The 24,453-nt window shown below is 45.3% G+C and overlaps 2 protein-coding genes across 2 annotated transcripts in view; both read right to left on the minus strand.

Annotated features, from left to right (window-relative positions):
* Positions 1 to 24,453, minus strand: part of creb3l2 (cAMP responsive element binding protein 3-like 2) — a 41,220-nt gene that overhangs the window by 15,922 nt on the left and 845 nt on the right. The window lies entirely within an intron of this gene.
* On the minus strand, positions 6,489 to 11,237 carry LOC146689438 (uncharacterized). The gene is made up of 5 exons (XM_085437488.1): positions 9,315 to 11,237; positions 8,898 to 9,092; positions 7,857 to 8,096; positions 7,396 to 7,628; positions 6,489 to 6,534 (listed from the first exon to the last, which is right to left on the minus strand). Exons 1-5 carry the CDS (start codon positions 11,004 to 11,006, stop codon positions 6,489 to 6,491), a joined length of 2,406 nt encoding a protein of 801 aa, XP_085293614.1. The 5' UTR covers positions 11,007 to 11,237.

Below are 24,453 nucleotides of genomic sequence, written 5' to 3' on the forward strand. Positions count from 1 at the left end.
TCCCCCTCCTCTAGTGTGTGTCCAGCTGACTGACTGAGTGTGTTTGTGTGTGTACCTTGCCCTGGACTCAGCTGTGTGTACTTTTGCTGATGACAGCCTAATAAAGTAAACGTGTCTGTGTATCAGCACCAACTGAATGACTCAATAGTTTGATGTGGATCCCGATTATCTGTCCCGGTCGCTTTACTGTCACTAATAACCAACACGTGTCCAATTATCAACCGATAACCAGTGCGAAAGGTTGAATGAAGACCTGAACTTTCATCTGCAGGAATCTTCTATCTGACTAACGCATCATTTTGTTATCATGTCCTGCTATGTCGTCATTAAGAGATAGAGAAGCGAAGCTTTCTCCTCTAACTTCACTTTCCCCACTTGCTCTCAAATTCTCTTAAAATCCGGTTCCCCCACCCTCTAGTTTGATTCTCCTAATGTGGGCCCTCTGGTGAAATTCCCAAAACACTTTGAATATTTGGATATTTGGTCCTCAGCCGCTGTGGTAACAGCACTTTAGCAATGAGTGAAACTCCCCCCTGGAATGATAACAATGTGTACAAGCAGTTTTAACACTTAGCTAAAGTGTGCACACGTGCACAGCATTTATCAGCCAAAGAGCAGAGATTGCTCTCCACTAAGTACAACCTTTAAACACTCATCGATGACCTCAGAAGCAGTCTGTCACACATGACACTGATAATGATGTGAATAATATTTGTGCACGCCTGCCATTTTTAATCTAAAAAAATCCAACTGCCCCCTACAAATCTTTTATTTTTTACATCATTTTATTAAAGAAAACTTTTTGGCTTAAAAGGCTTATTATGTTTTAAAGTTTACACTCGTAATCTGCCTTTCATGTACACGTTTGACCAAAGACAAATGTAGAATGTGTTCAAGCCTTTGATGAGTATGAACTATGTGCTTTATTGTGTTTCATTTCTCTTACGATGTCCAGTGAGTAAAGGATGGTAACCACTGGTAACCCTCGTTCATCACCCAAAAAAACTAAGCTTATAAACTTTTCTACAACCCCAGTTCCAAAAAAGGTGGGAAACTTCCTAAAACTTAAATAAAAATAGAAAGAAATCATCTTCTGCCCTAATAAACCCAAATATTATTCACTGTTAAACACAGAAAACATATTAAACTGGGACAAATTTATAATTTCAAGAGACATGTCTCAAAAAAAGCTGAGACTTGGGAACAAAAGGCCAGAAATGCAAAAAGTACTATAAAGAGCAGACATGCACCAATCTGCAAAAACTGTGTCTACAAACTGTGGAACAATTTCAAAATAATGCTCCTCAATTATTTCATTATCTACATTACACAATATCATCAAAAGATTCAGAGGATCTGGAGAGCTGGAGGTTTCTTCCTGTTAACAGGGAGTTTTTTCTTTATGCTTGCTATGGAAACTGAAACGCACATAAGATCACCTGGAAGTATTGCATAAAGTCAAAACAACAGCATTATTATCAAGGTACCTTACATTCTCCTGCTGGAGAGATTACGGTAAATACGGTAGTTGTGGCTAGACTACTGAGTCCTATTAGTTTATCATGAATCTTTCAGAGCCAATCAGCTCAAATTTGTTTGGTTAAGGCCGTTTAATCTGCAGTGAAATAAACTATAAACAACTGAAAATGTGAATCACAGCAGTCACACCTGACAAGCCTGGAAAGATCTCATTTAAAAAAGGGAATGAGACAGGGAATGATTCTCTGCAGTTACATTTTAGTGAGTCACCAAACACAACTAGATGCCTGAAGACTGAGACAAATCCCTGCATGCTATTATCAAACCAAAAACAAACTGCACTGGATCAGGCCAACACAAATGTCTTTCAGAACAGATAAATTAGTTTAATTAGATAAACGTGATGGCTAGCAGGATCATAAATCAGTCTGGAACCACGTTAAACCTGTCTCTGCAGCACTGGGCTTGATCTGTCCGCGCTGTGGCATTGATACTGTCTGTGTTAGCACAACAAGACAAATCACAGACCTTGGAGAGGTTCGGCTATCTGGATCTTATCTGAGGGGGGAGGTGGCAGTAGCAGGTGAGCCCAGCACTGAGCCCACATGTCCAGACAGCCGTAAGAACTCACAGGATGCAGCTTCCATCACTTTTAACAAACTGTTTGACATAAAACAAGCGATAAAGTTCACAGAGATCCAGCTGTTTAAGCTTCATCCGCAGGCACACAAACACACAGCCGTCTCACCACAGCCACGAGGGAATTTGAAGAGATGTGAAGCTCAGCCAGGAACGACCTTGTTTGACAAAAACCTCTTCATTCCAAGAGAAACACGATCCGGTTCTCACACCGATAAGGACATAGAGACACTCCCTGACCCAGATTCCTGACTTCGATCCCAGCTTGATTCGCTAACCACCCCCCCTTTTGGTAATCAAAGGTGCAGCGAGTGCACCAGGGGATAAGAGAGGATAATAACAGAGGAAGGCAGAAAACCAGCAGCTGTCAAGGATGCCTGGATGATTAGAAGCACAAATAATGACTATTTTCATTCAAATTCAAACTTTTTCAGCTTTTCTAAACAGTCATGGGTACTTAAAACTGAAAGAAATGTTACAGGATGCCAAAACCTCTAAAATATTAAATTTATTATCATTTAAAACAAAGAACTAGATGTTATCATTTTTAAAACTTTATCAATTTAATCCTCCCTCAAACACAAAACCTTTTGGCTCATTATTTGGGGTTTTTTGGCCTCTAACCTCACAGTTTCCATCCTTACTGCTCTAATCAGCTTATTTCCATTCACAGGAGGCTGTTATCAATTACAAAGCTTTTAAAATCTGACGAACTGCCCAGCACTGAGCAGCACAGCTTTTTTTATAGTTCTTCTGACTGCTGAAAGAAGCACTTTTTGTATGTCTGCACTGCAGGAACTGCCACTTAAAGCTTTTGGGCCTTTTTTACTTCCAGCCTTGGGTTAGGTACACGCTGAGCCTCTGAAGCAGGACTGTCCCAAACATGATGGTAATTTATAGGATAGCACAAGTTTTTAAAAGCCTCTGTACCGGATTTTTTAAGCATGTAAACAAAAGCTTTTAACCATTCTCCCCACAAAAACAACATCTGACGACCTCAACTCTACCCTTAATGACAAGTTTTGACAGCTCAGTATGAATCAATAACGACATGGTTTGTCGACCATTAGAATAGTTTCCGGGTTTTTACGAGGGTAGGAGGGGGCAGAGATCCCCCTGGCTAACTGATCCAAACCCACTCACTCTGTCTTGGAAGCAGGCTGGAAATATGAGCTTCAGGGATTACTCCTCGTAGGCTTTCAAGAGGTAAAGAGTTAACATTGGCCTTGCAGAATGTGAAACAAAGCACTAAGAGGTGGACTGACAGTGAAATCCCTTATTGAGAGTATATGAAACAGATTAAAAAACAACCAGTAGGCAGTGAGGACAGAAAAAAAATATCAGCCAATCACATGAGAGCAACTCAGTGACTTTGAATGTTTTGGAATTGTTGTCAGGCAGGCTGGTCTGGAGGGTCTAGTGGGGTTTTCCCACATGAACATCGCTAGGGATTCCTGAAAATGGTCGAAAAAGTAGAAAATATCCCGTGAGCGGTTCTCTGTGAATAATGCCAGAGGTCAGAGGAGAATGACCAGATTGGTCCTTCCCTTTATGACAGTGCATCGATCTTCCAGTGGCTGCTTCCAGCAAGATAACACAACACGAACCACAGACCATCTCAAACTGGCTTCTTGAACACTAAGTTCTCTGAACTCAAATGGCCTCCACAGTCACCAGATCTCAGAGCACTTTTGGGATGTGGCGGAACGGGAGATTCACATCATGGATGTGCAGCGACTGTGTGATGCTCTCATGTCAACATGGACCAAAATCTCTGAGGATTGTCTCCAGCACATTGTTGAATCCCTGCCACAAATCATTAAAGCAGCTCTGAAGGTAAAAGGGGTCTGACTTGGTACTACCAAGGTGTAGTAAGGGGTAAATGCTCATGCAATTCTTCTGATCAAATAATTGTTTCAACCTAAAAATAACTAACAGCTTCTGAAAAGAGAGGATTTACTCTACTTTTTATTCTATTTTCGTGTGTGATGAGCACTTTTAACATTTTACAGGCTACATAACCAAACAATTGGTTTACGATATAGTTGACTGAGTAATTTCTGGTAAAAAGATTTATTAAATGCAGCTTTTGAGCAATCCTAAAGCAGATTTTATGCTCTACACTTGCTCAGAGGTCACAAAGACTAATCAGATGCTGTGGGTGAATCTGAAGGAAGACTCTGTGCCCTAAATTAGAGAAACTGTTCCAGCACACAAAACATTCTGCATTAGCATCAGCAGTGATATTATCACATATCAGACTTTGTTCTTTTTACACATAATGGTAGGGCGGAGAGACGGTTAACGGATGTAAACAGCAGGATGTGAGAGAGAATAACAGCAGGCATTAAGTCCAGCAACGCTGTTTACCCTCCACCCACGTATGAACAAACACAAAGACAAAAAACATCTGAACTTTGCAAAAGTTGCAGCGGATCCATTTCAAAATAAAGGTTTCCAGAGGTTAACATCCATTTCCTGTCTAACACAGCGGCCTCAGACCTCATTAATGTTTCAAGCTGAATTATTAAAAAAAAAAAAGCCTTAATGTCAGCAGTTAAATGGAGCCGCGACAGGAAATGTGTTCAAAATGGGAATCTCTGAGGTCCCGGAATGGAAAACATCCCGAGTCAAAGTTCAGAGCTGTGAGTCAGCTGCTCTCTGAAGCATGCAGTGATGGTACTGGAAATGCGTGTGTGCAGCACGGAGGCGGCACAAACAGACCCACAAGAAGACAAATGGAAAAACCGTTTCAGGGTCCCCTGACGAGTAAAACCCAACCCATCCCCTCCCCCCGCCAACCCCTCTGCCTGTCTCTAACAGCTTCCCAAAAAGTTCCAACTTCAACTCCCACAAACACAGACTGACACACACTTTCCACTCTTTCCCTGTCATACTGACCTATCATCTGTGCAACCCCCACTCTTCCCCCACCGACCCTCCAGATGTTACACAATGACCTCACCGGAGAGCAGGCAATGATATCAGCCTGTATTTATTTAGCCTGTTTTTACAGTGGAACCTATGAGAAGAACAAATGTCATAAACAGACCAACAGTGAACCGATTCTGCCTGATAATCTGCATCTTATTCTTCTGTGTCATGAAGCTCTGCTGTTGGCCAAAACCCTGTCTTTGCTGAAGCAAACACTAGGTATTAATCCACCGCTGAAAATAGTCCCCGACAAATGCTTTATATCTTCCACGCAGACTATTTTTTGCTAAAAGCTTCTTATTAATAATAAAAAATATATTGCTTTTCAAGAAAACAGCGACAAACTGCAGTAAAAATACAAGACTTTTTGTTTTTGTGAAAACAGTTAATACTGTAAGGTCTGATGCTTTCGAGGAAAAACCTATCTGGTTGTTCAGTCTGACGTCACTAGCCGTGTCTGGGTCTAAACTCCGCTGCAGGTCCATATATCAAACGATCACTATGGCATTACTGAGAGTTGAAAAACTGTCTAAAGTCTTTCATCTTTAATAAAATGATCAGCGTTCTGCTCTACCAGGTGTAACAATTGCGTTTAACATCCAGGCATCCATGAAAACGGAATTTATGACATTTAAAGGAGTTAGAAGTTAGCAGGAAGTTAGCTCGCTAGCTTCTATCTAAATACAATATAGCATGTCCTGACTGCGGGGTTTTGGAAACAAATTAAAACGTACAGCTCTGCTATCACTTCCAGCATAAATGAAGACAGAAAACTAAACAGCAGTGACGTTTGTAGGTTTACTGAAGTTTGGCTAGCTGGTATATAATGATGTGCTACGTGACCGCTAGCGACACAGCTATGTTAGCATAATATAAACAAGCTAACTTTTTTTTCCACTCGATAAAAGTTAACATGAGTGTTCTCGGTGGTCAGGAACAAATGTAATCGCATGGCAGGATGCTGTAAAAGGACCAAACTTCAGCCAGGAGAACAACTGAGATAATCCATCCACAATACGAGGTTAGTCATTCATATACTGCTGCATGGGCTGGGCTGTAGTTACATCCTAAGGTTTTAAAAACTGAGCTTAAATAAATGATTAGCGGTAATAAAAGCCGAGGGAGGTCAACAGTGACCACTGACTGTTTTAGGAGCTTTTTGAGATCAAATAGAAGAAAATACATAACATTAAACATGTTAACAACACAAAAGCCATATTAAACACAGGCTACTTTAGACCCGGAAGTAGGATTCGTCGCGTCATCACTGAACAACCGGATTAGCAGCAAGCTGTACTTTAAATTTTTAAACCATAATACAGCTGTGGAATACACCAGGCACAGACACACGCACACACAGGTAGGTACAGCCAACTTCCACATTTATTCAAGTGTTTGTTGTTTTGACAGCTGACTCAGTCACACAGTCTGACAGCTCACGAGCCCAGCTGATCTCTCTCCTGGCCGCTCCTCCTCATCTCACTATAAACACAGCGGAGGGAGACCATCATCAGTCCATAAACAACATCAGCTGTTCTTACCGGCCTCGCAGCGCCGCCCTGATGAGCCTTCCGCTCCACTCCTCCCCTGCAGCTGCGCCCGGGGCCACGCCTCCGCCACACACCCCCACCGCCCGTTCGAGGCCGGGGAGCCGTCCGGCCGAGCCAACTCCCCCCCCCCCCGCGAGCGAGAGAGGAAATCGGCCACTGCCATCTGCGCCCCCGGCCTATGGATCACCTTGAACTTAAAGGGCTGCAACGCCAGATACCACCGGGTGATCCGGGCGTTGGCATCCTTCATGCGGTGGAGCCACTGCAGCGGGGCGTGGTCCGAACAGAGGGTGAATGAGCGTCCCAGGAGGTAATAGCGCAGGGAGCCGACCGCCCACCGGATGGCCAGGCACTCCTTCTCCACGGTGCTGTACCGGCGCTCGCGCTCTGCTAGCTTCCGGCTGATGTATAGGACAGGGCGGTCGGCCCCCCTTACCTGCTGGGACAAAACGGCTCCCAGCCCTCTGTCCGAGGCGTCAGTCTGCAGAACAAAAGGGAGGGAAAAGTTAGGAGTGTGACGCAGCGGCTCCCCACAGAGAGCCTTTTTCACCTGCACAAACGCCGCCGGCACGGCCCCGTCCACTGGACCAGATCCGGGGCACCCTTTCGAGTGAGATCGGTCAGGGGGCTGGTTAGCTGCGCAAACCCCGGCACAAAGCGACGATAGTAACCCGCCAACCCCAAGAACCGTCTCACCTCCTTTTTCGTCCTGGGGCGTGGGCAGGATGCGATAGCCGCCGTCTTCTCCACCTGTGGACGCACCTGCCCGCCCCCCAGGTGGTACCCCAGATACTGCACCTCCCTCCGTCCAACCGCGCACTTCTTCGGATTGGCCGTGAGCCCCGCCCCCCTCAGGGACTCCAGGACCGCGGCCACCCGCAGCACATGCTCCGCCCAGGTGTCGCTGTGGATGATCACGTCATCCAGGTAGGCGGCAGCATACGCTGCGTGCGGACGCAGTACCCGGTCCATGAGACGCTGGAAAGTGGCCGGGGCCCCGAACAGGCCAAACGGAAGTGTCACGAACTGGTACAAACCGTACGGAGTGGAGAAGGCCGTTTTCTCCCTGGCCTCGGCAGACAAGGGAATCTGCCAATAGCCCTTGGTTAAGTCCAGTGTCGTGAAAAAGCGGGCCGTGCCTAACCGGTCCAGGAGCTCGTCGACCCGAGGCATGGGGTAGGCATCAAAGCGTGACACTTCGTTCACCCTGCGATAGTCGACACAGAACCGTATAGACCCATCCTTCTTCGCCACCAGAACGATGGGGCTACACCAGGCGCTGTGCGACTCTTCTATTACTCCCATCCTCAGCATTTCCGCCAATTCCCTCTGCACGATTTTTCGCTTGTGCTCCGGGAGCCTGTAGGGCCGTGAACGCACCGTCACGCCAGGGTGCGTCACGAAATGGTGCTCGATGAGGGACGTCCGGCCGGGCAGGGGGGAGAACACGTCCGCAAAACGCTGTTGCAACGCGACAACATCCGCTCTCTGGGCCTGTGTGAGATGGTCATCACAAGGGAGGGAGGCGGGAATGATAGAATTTGGCACCTCAGGCCCCAACTCATCTCTCTCCTTCACCAAGCTCACCAGAGAAGCGGTTTCAACCTCTCGCCACAGTTTGAGGAGATTGAGGTGATAAATCTGCGTGGCTCCTCCCCTGTCCGACCGAGCGACCTCATAGTCCACGTCCCCGACTCGCCGTGTGACCACAAAGGGTCCTTGCCACTTGGCGAGCAACTTCGAGCTGGAAGTAGGGAGTAACACAAGCACTTTATCTCCCGGTGAAAATTGCCTGAGCCTAGCCCCTCTGTCATACAGGCGTTGCTGACGCTGCTGAGCCTGGAGCAAATTCTCCCGTGACAACCTCCCCAAAGTGTGGAGTTTTGCTCTCAGGTCCAACACGTACTGAATCTCATTTTTGGCGGGGCTCGGACCGTCCTCCCAGCTTTCTTTAATCAGGTCGAGCACCCCACGTGGCCTCCTGCCGAACAGCAGTTCAAAGGGAGAAAATCCCGTGGAGGCCTGGGGCACCTCCCGCACTGCGAATAACAGAGGGTCTAGCCAGTGATCCCAATTGCGTTCATCCTCGTTAATGAACTTCCGAATCATGGACTTTAAAGTCTTATTCAGCCGCTCCACCAGCCCGTCAGTCTGAGGGTGGTAGACGCTGGTCCGAATAGATTTAATGCCCAGTAATTCGTACAGTTCCCGCAGTGTACGAGACATAAACGACGTGCCCTGGTCAGTCAGTATCTCTTTCGGGATTCCGACTCGGGAGATGACCTGAAACAGTGCCTGCGCCACACTCTTTGCAGAGATGGTGCGCAGCGGAACTGCTTCCGGGTACCGCGTTGCGTAATCCACCAAGACTAACACAAAGCGGTAGCCGCGTGCACTCCGGTGAAACGGCCCGATGAGGTCCATGCCGATGCGCTCAAACGGGACCTCAATGAGGGGGAGAGGGCGCAGCGGCGCCTTCGGTATGGCCGGCTGGTTAACAAGTTGGCAGTCCGGGCAGGACGCGCACCAGCGGCGCACATCCGCTCGGATGCCCGGCCAATAAAATCGGGCCGTTATTCGCTCCAGAGTTTTCTCATAGCCCATATGCCCTGCCATGGGGTTATAGTGGGCCGCCTGGAAAAGCGTTTCCCGGCGGCCCTGCGGCACCAATAACTGGGTGTGTGTTTCCTCTGTCTGAGTGTCACGACTCACTCGATATAATTGGTCGTTTAATAAGACGAAACGCGGGTAGGTCTGCGCGGCCTCAGGGCGCACCACGTGACCATCAATAGCCATCACTTGGTCAAAGGCTGAGCGTAGGGTGCCGTCACGAGACTGCTCCAGTGGGAAATCACCCATGGGGGACACTTCCGGGGCCGGCGGGACGTCCCGTGAGGGACCCGCCGGCTCCTCCCCCCCGGAGTCAGTGTCGGACGACCCCGCGTCACCGCTGAACGCCGCGCACACGCTACACCCCGCTTCCGGTCGTGATCGCATCCCCGCGTACTGTCCCAGTAGCTGATGAAACCCCGGCCAATTGGTACCCAGAATCAGGGGGTGCGACAGGCGCGGGCTAACCGCCGCCGTTACTCTATGCGTTTTGCCCTTATACTTTAATAACAGCGGCACTATGGGATACCTGTGAACGTCACCATGCACACACCTCACCTCCACCCATTCTGCCTCCAGCAATGCCCCGGGGCGAACCAAGCTTTGGTGTACGAGGGTCTGCGTGCAGCCCGTGTCCACCAACGCCTGGCGTATACCCCCTCGAGTCCTTACCGGAATACTGTATGTCCCTCCTGGACCGGGGGAGGGTGCTGGGGCGCCAGCAACATGAAACACCTGCCCCACTTCCATAAGCGGACAATCCCTCCTCAGGTGCCCCGGCTGCCCGCACTTCCAACACTCCGGCCCCGGCGTCTGTGCTGCTCTCCGTGGCTCGGGGGCGGCTCCACTTGGCTCGGCTGCCCTGGACGGCACCAACGCCGCGAAAGGGTTAGTGGGGCTCAGCGCCGGCAGCCGCTCTGCCTGCCCTGGTGCCGGCACACGGCGCCTCGGGGCCGGCACCGGGGCCTGTTTGTTCGGCCTCCGTCCGGCGTCCCCGGGTTCCCCTGCTCCAGCGGCAAGGTGGTCCTCCGCCAGCGTCACCGCTACCTCCAAGCTTGCGGGCCGGTGGCACCGGACCCATCTCGCCGTCTCCGCTGGCAATCCCTCCGTGAACTGCTCCAGCACCACCTTGTCCACCAGCTTCGTCTCCCCCTCCGATGTTCCCGGTTGCAGCCAGCGTACCGCCGCGTCGCGCAGCTGCCGGGCCCAGGCGAATGGTCGGTCCGTTGTAGCCAGCCGACAGGCCCGGAACCGCCGGCGGTGGTCTTCGGCGGTGAGCCCTAGCCTGTCCACCACCGCCCGGCTCACGTCCGCGAAGCTGCTCCTCGACGCCGGAGGCAGACTCAGGGCCGCTGTTTGTGCCTCCCCGGACAGCAGGGGGAGCAGCCGCGGAGCCCACTCCTCCCGCGGCCATTGGCAAGCCTCCGCCGTGGCACGGAAGGTCTCCAAAAAAACATGTGGGTCGTCCCCGTCCCCCATCCGGGGCACCGCCACCGACAGTGGCGAGGGCTTCGGCGTGGCAGCGGCCCCGACCAGCCGCTCCAGAACTTGCGTCTGCCGGTCCGTCTGCTCCCGCAGCGCGGCCAGGTGGGCACGCTGGTCGGCCGCCTGATCCCGGCTCATCGTCGCCATCTCCGCCAGCATCTGCGCCAAGAATTGCAGAGGCTGGGCGGGTGGCGCGGCCTGTGGGTCGGACATTTCCCCACCGGCACTTTCCTGGGTTTCGGCACCACTTGTGGAATACACCAGGCACAGACACACGCACACACAGGTAGGTACAGCCAACTTCCACATTTATTCAAGTGTTTGTTGTTTTGACAGCTGACTCAGTCACACAGTCTGACAGCTCACGAGCCCAGCTGATCTCTCTCCTGGCCGCTCCTCCTCGTCTCACTATAAACACAGCGGAGGGAGACCATCATCAGTCCATAAACAACATCAGCTGTTCTTACCGGCCTCGCAGCGCCGCCCTGATGAGCCTTCCGCTCCACTCCTCCCCTGCAGCTGCGCCCGGGGCCACGCCTCCGCCACAACAGCGTACTAACAACTTTGGACTCATGAGATAGTCAGAGTTTAAACGTTAAAGTACTGGACCAAAAATTGTGACTTTCACTGTTGTGGCTACGCCTCAGAGCGGTGTTTAGGTTTAGCTAGCAAAAGTACATTATAACGAAGTCTTAGTGATCAATCGCATGCTGTCATTGTTCGCTTCCACGTTAGTTATAAAAAAATTTGCAAAAATTAAAAACTCAGCGAAACAACAAGTGGCTCAGTGTCCCAACATTTGGAAGAAGGGACTGCTCTCACAGCTTGTCCCCCTGACCAGGACGACAGGTCAGGGGGGGAGATATCATCACCCCCACCCGACAATGGGTGCCAAGCCCCAAGAGAAAAAAAAAAAAAAAAAAAAAATACATATATATATATATATATACATATATATATATATATATATATATATATATATATATATATATATATATATATATATATACACACACATATATATACATATATATATATATATATATATATATATATATGTATTTTTTTTTTTTTTTTTTTTTTCTCTTGGGGCTTGGCACCCATTGTCGGGTGGGGGTGATGATATATATATATATATATATATATATATATATATATATATACACACATATATACATATACATATATATATATATATATATATATATATATACATATATATATATATATATATATATATATATATATATATATATATATATATTTTTTTTTTTTTTTTTTTTTTTTTTTTTTTTTTTTTTTTCCCACAGGTCAAAATATTGGTACGATAATAAAATCATTGTGTGGTCTGTCTCTAGTCAGACGCAGCAGGGAGGCAGCGTTTCTGTTAAACACAAGCACAGCTGGCCCTCATCTTGTGTGCATTTCCTTCTTAAAAACTGGGTCAGCACGCTCCTAACTTTTTCCATCTCTGCACTGCTAACACTGACCATTACACTCACACCTCTCCATCTGAACTCCTTCACCCTTACTCACACATACTTTGAGTTCTTCCAGCTCTCTCGAGCCTCTGATTTTCTCCCAACAACACAAACTTCTTCAACACTGTGTTGATGTGCGAAGATTTAGGGATTCATTTGAAGATAATCTCTCCTAAAGCTCAGTTTATCCGGTTTGTTGCTGGATTCGGGGTAAAATCTGGGCCGGCGCTGGTCTTGCTGTGCACCCTATAGTGCGCCGTCCTGGGGGCGTTGCTGATCTTGATTCCCCTGTTAGCAAAATTTTCCTGGGGTGGATGCTTTCCAAGCAGACGCATGCTTCAATGAAAAGTCATGCAGGCCACTTGCACACATGTGGTGAACTCTGCATGGATGACTGGGCCTGTTAGCGTCTCATGTGATTGAAAGAAAGAAGAAAGAAAGAAAGTGTACTTTATTGGTCCCCGTGGGGAAAATCCCTCTCTGCATTTAACCCATTCACTCAGTGAAGCAGTGGGCAGCCATTGGGCGCCCGGGGAGCAGTGTGTAGGGACGGTACCTTGCTCAGGGGTACCTCAGGGTAGTTCAGGTTATAAAAAAGGTGTGCTCTGTCAGAAGAGCAGAACATCTGGTTTAAAGAGGATGCTAAAATCTAATATTTGGGTAATGAAAACACAACAAGGATGAAATTTTCTCAATGTCATGCATAAACGGAGTCTGTGGATCCCGACAGATATACGGATCTTCAGTAGTTTGTGATACTTTCTCCTCAGTCTCTCCACACTTGCACTGAGTAATGTGCTAAAACTAAAAATGGACTAAATGTTTAGCTTATGTTCCACTTTCAAAACGAGCACAAACCGGGCTGCTTGGTGCAGTTTGCACACACCCTAAAGTGAAGCCACATCTGGCGACTTCACACTCACATGCAGTAACTTTCTGTGTCGCTAACATCTGCTGAAGCTCACCAAGAATGACTGAAGTAAAACCAAAAAAATTGTGTGTTTAAGGCCTAAAGACAACACGGGGATGGAGACCGGTCAGTGACCCTCCAGAGGTCGCTAGGGCAAAATGTGTGTGGCAAGTGGTTGGATTGTGTTGCTAGAGTGAAACTGGTTACAAAGAGTTACAGGATGCTGCTTAAAAACTTCTTGTGATTGCTTTGGTTACTAGCAAGATGCTGCGGTCACAAGCAGTTCGCATGAAAAATGCCAACTTGTCTGCAAACACTCACCAACCCTTTGTCGAGCTGTAGTGAAAGCAAAAAGAGTGCAACACAAATCAGAAACAGAGAACTTTGGGCCTTCAAAGTAAAGGTTTTACCTTCTGAAACACGCTGGTAAAGTACCACAACTTTTACTTTGAAGGTGAAAGCTCTCCCTTTCCAGTTTGTGACAACTGTTTTCAAATTTCAGTGCAGCTCGACGAGCAGTTAGCAAGTGTTTATGTGGGTGACTTTAATGTAAACTACAGCATCGTGCTAGCATCCAAAGTGATCACAATGAGGATTTTGGTGCTGCACCCTCAACAGCTTCAGCTCCCCAGTAACTGGTCATTGAATACTCCATTTTTCCCAAGTGACCAGGAGGTCGTAGGGGAGCAGTCCTCATCAGTAGTTTACATTATGGCTGGGAGTCAATGAGTGGGAATGCCAAAAAATGTGGGAAATATGGGATAAAACATCAGATCCAGCAATGTAGAATATATTCAATTTGAAAGAATTAGGGATTCGAAATGATTACAACAGAAAATACAAACTTAATTCAGAGGTGGAAAAAGCTAAAATGCATTTGAATTAGTCTCAGATAGGTTTTAATATCTTTCTGCTTTTGCAGACTCATGTTGTATAACCGACAACTGTTTGTTTGGTAATACTTTATAATGTCTAAAAGAAAACCTCAAAGACTGACAGATTTGGCATGTTGCAGAGTGCTTTTCTGTGGAAATTCTGCAGAAGTTTGTGTTGAACAAAGCATTCAACAACTTCTGCAGAAAAAGAATCTGCATCTTGAGACAGATTACAGCGATACTGCTAAACATAATAGTCCATTTAGAGGGGATTCATGGAAAATTATGAGGAAATGCATTAATATGTGAAAGAATGAAAGGTTAGGAAACAAATCAGACTGATCAAGTCACTCTACATACAGAAAGACGAGTCAGGAACAGCTGCAGAGACGTTTCTGGCATTTCCAACAGGAGCTGACTCGTCTAGCAGGAGTGACGGGGGGTGAGGAAGGTGGTGGATAATGGGTAGAAAGAGGAGTGAAATGCTAACTCGACAGCAGATGGACAGATTAGCATCTTAAACAGGTCTGGATTGGACTTTTGTTGAGTCACAAGGCAGGTTACCAGCTACTAAAAAAACAAAAACATCAAAGCTGAGCGTTTCTTGGTGCTCACACTGTTTAATACCCAGTTTACAGGCTTTACACGCTTTGATGTTTAATACATGAAATAGTGGAGCTCATGCAAAAATCCCAAAGTCTCACTACAAGCTGCTAAAGCCACTGAAGTTCTGTTTATTCAGCGAATTTAAAGTTTCTAACATGGACAAAATCCTGTAGAGCAGCTCTGAAAACTCGCCTGAAACTCTTCCGTTTAAAGAATTAAAAAAACCAAACATGCTTCTAAAGAGTAAAGAACCAGAGGTCAGTTATCTGTATTTCACCAACAGCGGCTTCGACGTAAAACCGCCTCAAGGCTCATTTAAGGGCTGGGTGTATAAAGTACTCAGAGGGACATTGAACCCACACCCTGCTAACCACACACTGCCATTTAAAACCTTTTATGGTGCCTAAAGCTGAGGGGAGAGGGGGCAGAGAGATAGAGGATGGAGCGAGAAAAAAGAGAGAGAAAGGTAGAAGGAGACAGAAATACAGACAGAGGGATAAATTTAGCTTTGCCTCAAAGAACGAAGGCTCCTGTGGATTTTCCATAATGATCCCTCCCCACGCTGATTACTACCTTCGCTTTGCTCTCAAATGGCTGCACGCCTGCAGCAAGCTCAAGTCTGAGTCCACTTTCAAAGTCAAAAGAAAAGTTGCATCAGATTTGACAAAGGAAAAAAAAAAGTGTTGCTCATCCTCTGTGTGTGTGTGTGTGCACCATCTGCAGACCACTGTCACTTTTAAAGGCCAAAACAGTGACATGATTAACGAGATGCAGGAAAGTGAAAAGTCAGAGAGTTTATTCTCAGTGTAGAAGCATTCAAACCTAAAAGTTCAGTCGGATTCTTTAAAAACTTTTCAGTGAGTGCAGTCCAGCTTCGGCATGAAATAAATGTGCATTTAAATGTTTTAAAGCAGGAAACTTTGAATCACTCTGCAGCCATGCTTGTCTGTCAGTTCGGGGTGACAAACATACGGTCTAGGGACAAGAATCGGCCCACCAGGGTTCAATCCTACTCCCTGGATGGATTTGGAAAATGCAAAGAAGGAACAAATAAACTTTGGATTTTTTAACCATCCTGCTCACAAAGGCCTTTAGACTAGTCTGCAACTTCCTGGCAACCACCAATCGTGGGGAGAGTTGTGTATTCGACCGGCTGCTGGAGGTGTCGGGTAGCGACTAGGTGAGACTTCTTGCAGGCTGCCGTGGTCACTAGGGGTGCAACGATACTCGTATCGATATTGAACCATTCGATACAGTGCTTTCGGTTTGGTACGCATATGTATCGAACAATACAAATTTTTAAATTTATTTTATCAACTTTTCTTCTGACGATGCTGTCTGTGTTGAGAGCTCAGTGGATCTGCGTTCGACTACTCCGCCTAGGCTGCACTGTCGAGCGCAGATCCACTGAGCGCAGCACAAGCTAGCAAGACAGAAGCTAAGCTCATTGCAACATGACAAATTGAACCTCCCCCACCCTCATTCAGATCTGGCCTTTGGAATTATTTTGGTCTTCATGTGAGGTATGACCCTGAAGGTAAGCGCGTCATGGACTAAAGTAAAACAGTATGTCGGATGTGCCACGCAATGGTCAATTACATCGGTGGGAACTACTGCGTTAGCGCAGTTAGCTCGTTAACGTGTTGACGCCGTCCAGCCCCACGCACAGGGCGATTCGCAGTAGCTCGTTAACGGAGATTTGCCGTGTTGTGGCGTTAACGTCATTTCAGATTAATGCTGACAGCACTAGTGGGAACACAACGAATATGACTGCACATTTACATCATCCTAGTGCAAAGACAAGTGGAAGCAGACAAAAACAACAAGCACGCATGCTACAAACTTTACCCGAGTCATTTAGACAGCCGTTAGCACATGATTCTCCTTATGGGGACCTGATATGTTTAATATGCTGCTGAGAATATAGCCCAGAAGAAGCGTATAGTATAGCTTTTATTTTGGAAAGAGACATTTCTCTGTAATAAACTCTCTTTTCCAAAGATGAGTGATTTCTCGATCAGATAGATTTATTTTTTTTATTACTTTGTTGTTTCAGCAACATTAAATTTAAAAACTGTACTTTTGAGTTAAAATATATATTTATAATTTTAATAAATGACAAATTAAAAAAGCATGAACATTTTTTTGTATCGAAAAAATATCGAACCGTGAATTTTGTGTATCGTTGCACTCCTAGTGGTCACCTTTAGCTGGTACGGAAGATGCCGACTTGTCTGCAAACACTTGCTGACTACTACTACTGAATGCAAAAAAAGTGCAACGCAGACCAGAAATGTTGAATGTCCTCCACACAACAGAAAATAAGTGTTTATTTTGTCTTTGTATCCCAATAAATACACGAACTCATCATTATGAGAGACTCTCCTGTTTTTACAGCAGGTCCACAGTAACAAGGCCAGTTTACTTAGTAAGTTAAGACTGAGTTTAGATTTGGATTTAAACCTGAAGAGCTGCACTGACTGGCTTAACTGACTTACCACAAAAGCATTTCTTTATAATTGCATTGCTGAAATTGCGCATACTTTATTACAGAGATCTCAGGCTGCTTGTCATCAGTTGTATAAATATGATAGGTTTGTAGGCTGAGTCATGAACTAACGTGGGTTTGACACTCCTGGTCTGTATACTTTTGGTGCGATTGGTCCGCTTGACTTGTGGTGCTCAAACAACCAATAAAAAAGGTCCTTTTCATGAATTTTGACCTGGTTGCTTAGAAAATACTTCCTTAATGAAACTGCTTACATCCAGGTCTGTGGCTTCTCTTTTTCTCTCCCTCTACTGTCCCCCAAAGCAGGTCTTTATAGTATCCCTCTTCAGCAGGTCAGCTGAAGAGGGATACCATAAATATTTGCATCCTATCAGACAGTCCTGAGCCTTAGATGTATTTCAGTAGCAGGAGAACAGATCCAAAAAGAAACTGAGGCTATGTGGCGTTAACAGGGTCATGACCATTGAGAAGGCAACCATCTCCAAAACTGGGACACTTACAGTAAAACTACACAGCTGGATAAGCAGCAGCGTGGGCCAGAAAAATCTAAAGAGTTGATTTTTCAGATGAACTCACTAAAGTAAAATGTTCTTTATTCAGACAGTTTCTTCTAATCACTGAGTGAAATCTGACTTATCATGTTATTGTGGAGATTCAGGAAGTGCGACAGACTCAAAACAAAGTCGAGGGAAGCAATAAAACCCACATTCAGCCTTCCAAATACACATTTACAGAAATCCAATTCAAACACATCCATTTCATCCCCGTTTACCTGCTAGTATTAGTCCTACTTGTCTCAACCTGTGTCTCAGTGGTACTCGAAGTCATTGGCCAGTTCAGGTATTCAGAGTCAAAGTCAGACTCAGACTAAGAGTAAACACAGAATTTGGCCCCTTCAATCTGCTATTTTATTTAATTGTCGGGATTTACCTGACTCTAAGGAAGCGTGTGGGTTTACCAAATTACCAGCATAGCAGACAAGTTTAGGCAGTAACCAGAATTCAGGACCAGACGGTAAAAACTGAACCTGAAATGATGAATTGTTTTAATCATTTTAAGTAGCAGTGAAAATGTTGCTCCAGTTTCAGCTTCTCTGATGTGACGATGTGCTGTTTTCCTTTTCCTTAAATGACAGTAAACTGAATATGTTCAGGTTTTTAAAACTAGGGTCATCTCTGGTTCCTTTGATAAGAAATTAATTGATTATTAAAAACCTGTGCAGATGAACTATTAACAAAAGGATATTACAAACTTTCTGCGCTGTCAAGCATCTACAGTTTAAATTTATTGCACTCGTTTGCATATTTATCTAAACTTACGACTTCCATTCATAACCCGGAACCGGATTGTCAAACACGCTTCAGTTTGTAAATAAATCAGACTGCGTCACAGGATCTTTGCGTCATCATTTTGTTCCTGTGCGAAAGTCACAGTCGCCTCTGCGAACAACCTGAAGATCCGGCACCACGCCTGCGCTAATAACAGCTTCTTTGAGCTTTGTTCTCACACTCAGGTATGCTCCTTCAGCACAGACTTGAGTTACAGGTGAACAAATCTAAAGAGGCGTGCCTGGTTGTGACATGCAACGTGAACAATTCGAGCTTAAATCTGAATCCTTGTATTGTAAAATTATGCTTCAGTGATTCTAAGAATAAAATACTGCTGTGAATGTGTGTGTGTGTGTGCGCACTTTTGTTTGTGCATTTGTGTGTGTCCCTATGCCCTGAATGAGCATCTCTCTCCGCGCTCTGACACTCATGTTACAGCACACACTCGGACCATTCAGAGAGAGACGGAGCGAGGCCACCGGCGAGCAGGATGCCCTGCCCCGACGGAGAACAGGCTCTGCAGTGTGAGCACACGGGTCAAGCTGTTCCCCCTCTGCTGGAATAAAACACCTCTGTCCCAAAAGTGTGCCGAGCCGCCACCAGCCCATCACATGTGTTCATAAAAGTGCTGGGTTACAGCTGGAGTTACGCTCATGGATAGCGCCCAGAGATTATCTGTAGGTATGTTGAGTGTTATGTAAGGAAAGCTGTAGCGCGTATGTGGAGCAAACGCACACTTTCCCCCTGCATGTCAGTCTCTTGTGCTCACTGCAAGGGCAGCGAGTTCAGCATGTGCTCGGCTTCCTGCCAGACTCTGAAATGGAATTTAAATCAGAGGTTTCTTCCTGACTCCTTTTCCTGAAGCCTCTGACAAAAATATGATCTTACCGTCACTTTCTGTCTCTTCTCCACTTGCTGCAGGTCTTAGCTACAGGTGTATGTGTGAAGAGTGATTTGTTTTCCCTTCTTTGTTTAAGAGGGTCTAACGTGTTTTTCCTTATTTCCTGTCATATTTGTACTGTTGATTTGGCTTCAAACCACTCTAAACGCCTTCTTTTGTCCACTCTTGACTCTAGCATGATATCAGTGAGAGTGCATATCCCTAATATGACCTCGGCAGTCGATCAGAAGAAAACTGGCTTAAATGGATGTGTGACAGTGGCGGCACTAAGATAAATGCTTATTCGTGAACATGAATCAAGCAAAAATACTCATGTACACAAAATACAGAACTGAAAATAAAAGAACAGACCCCATCACTCCTGCACACAAGCAGCACTCACAGGCAAACACACACAAAGTGAGTCTTTGGATCCATTTTTCTGTTTCTGTTTGCTGTCTTGGGTTTTTTTTGCGTTTGTTTGCAGTGGTTTTCTATCTCTTGGTGGTTGTTCCATCTGACTACTGTGGTCAGTGTGCATTTCTTTCTGCTTTCCTCCCATGAGTTTCTGACTCTGTGAACATGCTGATGCTCTACAAATACTTTGCATTATTTTGTAGCTGCTTTCACATCAAACTCTAGACAATGTCCCTAAACTCACAAGACTGTTACCTGCTCTTTTTACACATCAGCTTAATCAGATGTTTCAGGATCTTTGTATTAGAGAGCTGGCAGGTCAAAGGGCATTTAACGTCTGACCCGATTGATTCTGACATGCGTCTAGACAACTTCAAGGCAGGACCGCGTGCGTGCGTGAAAATGGCCACCGTGGTTGTTTTGGGAGTGACCTTTGAATAAAAACGAAAACCATCACGTGGGACGCACACTCTAGTCCAGGCCACCCTGATCCTTGGGCCTGGGCCCAGCAGTCCCAGTGTGTGATTCATTCACGTCTCCACATACAAAAACATCTGGTATTTCACAAGAAAAAGGAGCAGAGATAAGATAAAAGTGAGACAGAAAACAAGTCTAACACAAGTAATGATCCCACAACACTCAAGAGTCATTAAATGACCATTAAGGAGGTTAGAGCAGGACAGATTAGCGTCACTAACGTCTCTTTCAGGTGTAAATCTACTGAATATTCTGTGAAATACTCTGTGAAATGACTCCAAACTATATGTTTTAGCTAGATCTAACTCAAGCACGCAAACACTTCCAACTTCTTTTATCATAAGGTTTTGTTATTCATGTGTTGCTTTGAGTCTCTTTCAACAACAAATAAATACGTAAATGAAAACCCACAATTTCCCTTAATACCACGGAGACAGACAAAGACACAAGTTCAGACAGAATTTAGCAACTAACCAGAAACATTTGGTAGTGACCAAGAATTGAGCTAAAAAAGGACAATTATTGGACTATTTGAAAGGTGAAGCAAAACTAGATCTCTTTTCCACACCTGGCAGTAAAAGGCGTCAAGTGGATTGTCATGACGAAAAAATGGTACCACAGGTACAAAAGTCACCCGTCTCTTCAAAAACTCAATTTTTAAAGAGTAAAAATATGAATACACAAGATTTTAAAATGTTTCAATAACTAAATAATTTACACTGGTTTTTTCAGAAAACTGCACAAGACTTGAACAACTTCTTGAAACAGACAGACAGACAAGCCTAAAATATGTATTGTTACTCTACTACAGTGTCACTAAAGGAATTTCACGGGTGAGTGGAAATAAAAGGCTAAAAAGAAACAGGAAAAACAAAAGTAGCGCCTCCACCTTTAAACCAAGCAGGCGTTATCGTTCAAAAACCTGAGAAACCTGAACACGATAAAAGCTTTCAAACAGCGACGGGATGACATGGGAGGAAACGACACGTGCTACCGACGGAGAAGCTTTACACCGTCGAGAGGAATTCTAGCGAATGGCAAAAAACCTCCCTCCCCAGGGGTGGAGGAGGGAGAAAGTGCGAGAGAGACCCGACCCACGACCTGAACGGAGGAACAAAGACTCCAGTCTGCTTCTCAAGCTGCCGGAGATTCAAACACTGCAGGCTTGTTGGTTTCTGCAATCATGCATCCCCCACTGCCACACACACATGCCTTACTAAATATAGTGTCCAGTGACCTAACAGGAGCACCTTGCCTCTTAACACAACCTGGGCTGTGTGTGTATGTTGGTGAAGTTTCACCGCAAAGAAACTAAAGTGAAAAGTGTGTTTAGTGTTAAAGATTAACCGATTTGTAAGGCTGATTCTGCTAAAAGTCACAAAATATAAAAAATTTGTTCTTTTAATTTTTATTCTAGATTTTAGAAACAGGTTTAAGGAGATTTGGAGGGAGCACATTTCGCTGATTTGTCGTCTGAATGAACATCAAAAAAGTTTCAGACTTTTGCTCAGCTGTCTTCAGTCTGAGAAGTTCAACCAACTTTAGCCACAAAGTGGGAGATTACAAAGTTTCCGCCAATCAGCAGGCGATGGTGCAAAAAAAGGGGGCTGCACGAGTATATCACCATGCAGTGGCTGGTTTATGTACTTGTTGTTGTAGCAAAACAAAGTAGAATTAGCCACACCTTATAATCTGTGAATTCAGGTGTGTTCAGTCCCATCGGAACAGGTACGACATCAAAATTACGTCAGTTTGGGAGGTTCCTCGATATTCCACGATCAACTCCAGGTGTTTTTATTACAAAGGTTTCAGGAATACCAGCAACTCCAGCACGAAGCGTCAGACCACGTAAAGTCACAGAGTGCGGTCGTCACCAACGCTCTGCTGACTCAGTAACTGCAGGGCTCCAAACCTCCTCTGACGTTAACATCAGCACAGAAGCTGAAGGCTGGGAGCTTCACGGCCCCCATGGCTGAGCAGCTCCTGGAGGTGTAATGTGGAGGTGTCCCAGTACTTCTATATATAGTATATATAGTTTAGGTAAGCGCAATGTGACCTATGGCCAGCAGGGGGCAATGCCGTAGGTTGGAAAAAAGAAAAAGATTTCTTTAACAGCTAGCTAGGTGATGTCATGTTAGCAAAATACTTATTTTACACCACCTGTCGAAGGCACTCTGAAATGAGCTGTGTAGAAGAAGTATGAACCTTATTAACAAACTTTTAAAGCACTTTATAATCAGATCTAACTGATTATGTACATGAAGTTTGAATAAATTTCCATGCGGCTGCAGAAATAACTGCCCAGACATGTTGCCAAGATGGCTGTCAAGTGGCAGGTCTTGCCTCTGGAACAAATTGCCTGCATTTTCCAGTGATCTGCAGTATATAAATCAGTAGATATAACGTATGCAAAATAGAAATACATCAGAAATGCTTACATGCAAATGGAATGGAACCAATATTTCCATTAAGTTGGTAATGATATGCATCTTTCTCTAAAGATTTAGCTCATACTCAAAGCCGCTAACGGCGGGAAAAAGCTGCAAGCGCATCGTGAAGTCGTGGTGGTGAATGATTCAGCAAAACAATGGCTGTTTTTACACATCCAGTGGTGGGTTGTTACCAACGCTGACTTTCACTCAACTTTTGCTCCATTTTTGGCCTCCCCCTGACCAACTGCTTCTTTTGGTAAATGTTTTTGATCGGAAGGCTCACAGAAATGCAAACGGCTGCATAATTTACTGCATTTTCCTGTATTTTCATTTTTCAAAGATCACAGCTACAGCTCTCGGGTCTGCAGGTACATGAGAGGAACTGTAGCCTCGGGTCGTGTTTAAAGGCCCTTCATTCACAGCATGAATGCTCTCTGAAGCTTTAACACAAGTCTTTACCTGTCTGCGGGAGGCTGTCTGTGTTTGTGTGAGCCTGCTTTACTCACTCAAATCTCATCACACAGCCACAACATAGAGCAGGAACACCACTTCTTTCACTTTTGGGGGGGAGGGGGCGGGCAAGGCAGCATGATGCAAATGATTAAATTACAGATTTGTAATGTGGCTTAAAGCTGGGGGGGAAAGGGCTCAGAGAAGTTAATATTAAGTCAATGCAATGTCCTTAGAAAGGATGGAAACAAAAGTCAGGCTCATTAGGCGCCTGTGGTGTCTGATTCCCGTCCTGTAAGTGAGCTGGATTTCTCCCTGCAAATGCCGACGCTCCCCCTTCCTTCTCCACACACACAAATATGCAGATTTGACACACAAACACCTCTCAGTCTCGCTTTCTCCATCTCACTCGCTCGCCTCTTGGCCCACAGTGTTCCCCGAGAAGTCACACAGCTGGGAGACACCCTTCAAGTTACATAACTGCAGGCCTCATCTTACTGAGGCCAGACGCAGCACTCATGTTTCTCTCTTTTTTCTACTTTAGTCTGCTGCTCTTTTCTCTGCACTGCAACGCCATTGTTTGTGACTAACACCTTCTGTGGGCACATAAAAGCAGAAGCTTGTGTTTATGCAAATAACGTGGTAGAACTGAAGCCGATATAATGTTGACTGCGCGTGAATAAATTCTTTAAATATCCCCACTTTGCATGGATGTCTTTTATAAATAAGATACCTGACCAATATAATAACAGCAGCTATAACGAGTTCATGGTCCGACTCCAGGTTTTATCATCTACGGGACATGAAGCAGCAGCTCACTTTAACACACTTTATAAATATTTAAAGGATACTGTTAGGTAGAGAGCCAGCTCCAAAGAATCCAGCATTAGTAAAGCACTAAAACTAAAGTTATTACTCATTTAAATCTACTTGTTGCAGGGATGGTGGCTCGATGCTCGGAGTCTCCAGATGCTGAAGGATTCTTGAGAATAGCACTGGTAGCTCCAAAGCCACTGGTGTACGAGTGTGGTTGTCTGAATGAGAAAAGTACTAAAAATATCTGCGTGTGCATCTATACTAAAGAAAGAAATACTACATAAATGAGGACCTGGAAATATATATATATATATTTTTAAAAGCAATTGCTTTGATTTGATAAATAATGATTTTCAGGAAAGCAGCTTATAAATAAAACCGCCAGATACCTGTAATGAGGTCCACATTATTCATCTCTGAAGTATGAAAGAGTAGAAGTACACAGTGTAAATATACTTGTGTAGAGTGCTTTAAATGTGTGTCTTAGTGAGTCATCTGAGTAAAACCTTGCAGACTGATTTGTTTGAAAAATGTAAAAATGAGTCAGAGGAGCATCCTGGACCCCAAGGCTCAAC

The sequence above is a fragment of the Copadichromis virginalis genome, linkage group LG17, assembly GCF_057382275.1.
Source record: "Copadichromis virginalis isolate Kocher_CV1m ecotype Utaka linkage group LG17, C_Virginalis_male_GT1.1, whole genome shotgun sequence".
In the NCBI taxonomy this organism is placed as follows: Eukaryota; Metazoa; Chordata; class Actinopteri; order Cichliformes; family Cichlidae; genus Copadichromis; species Copadichromis virginalis.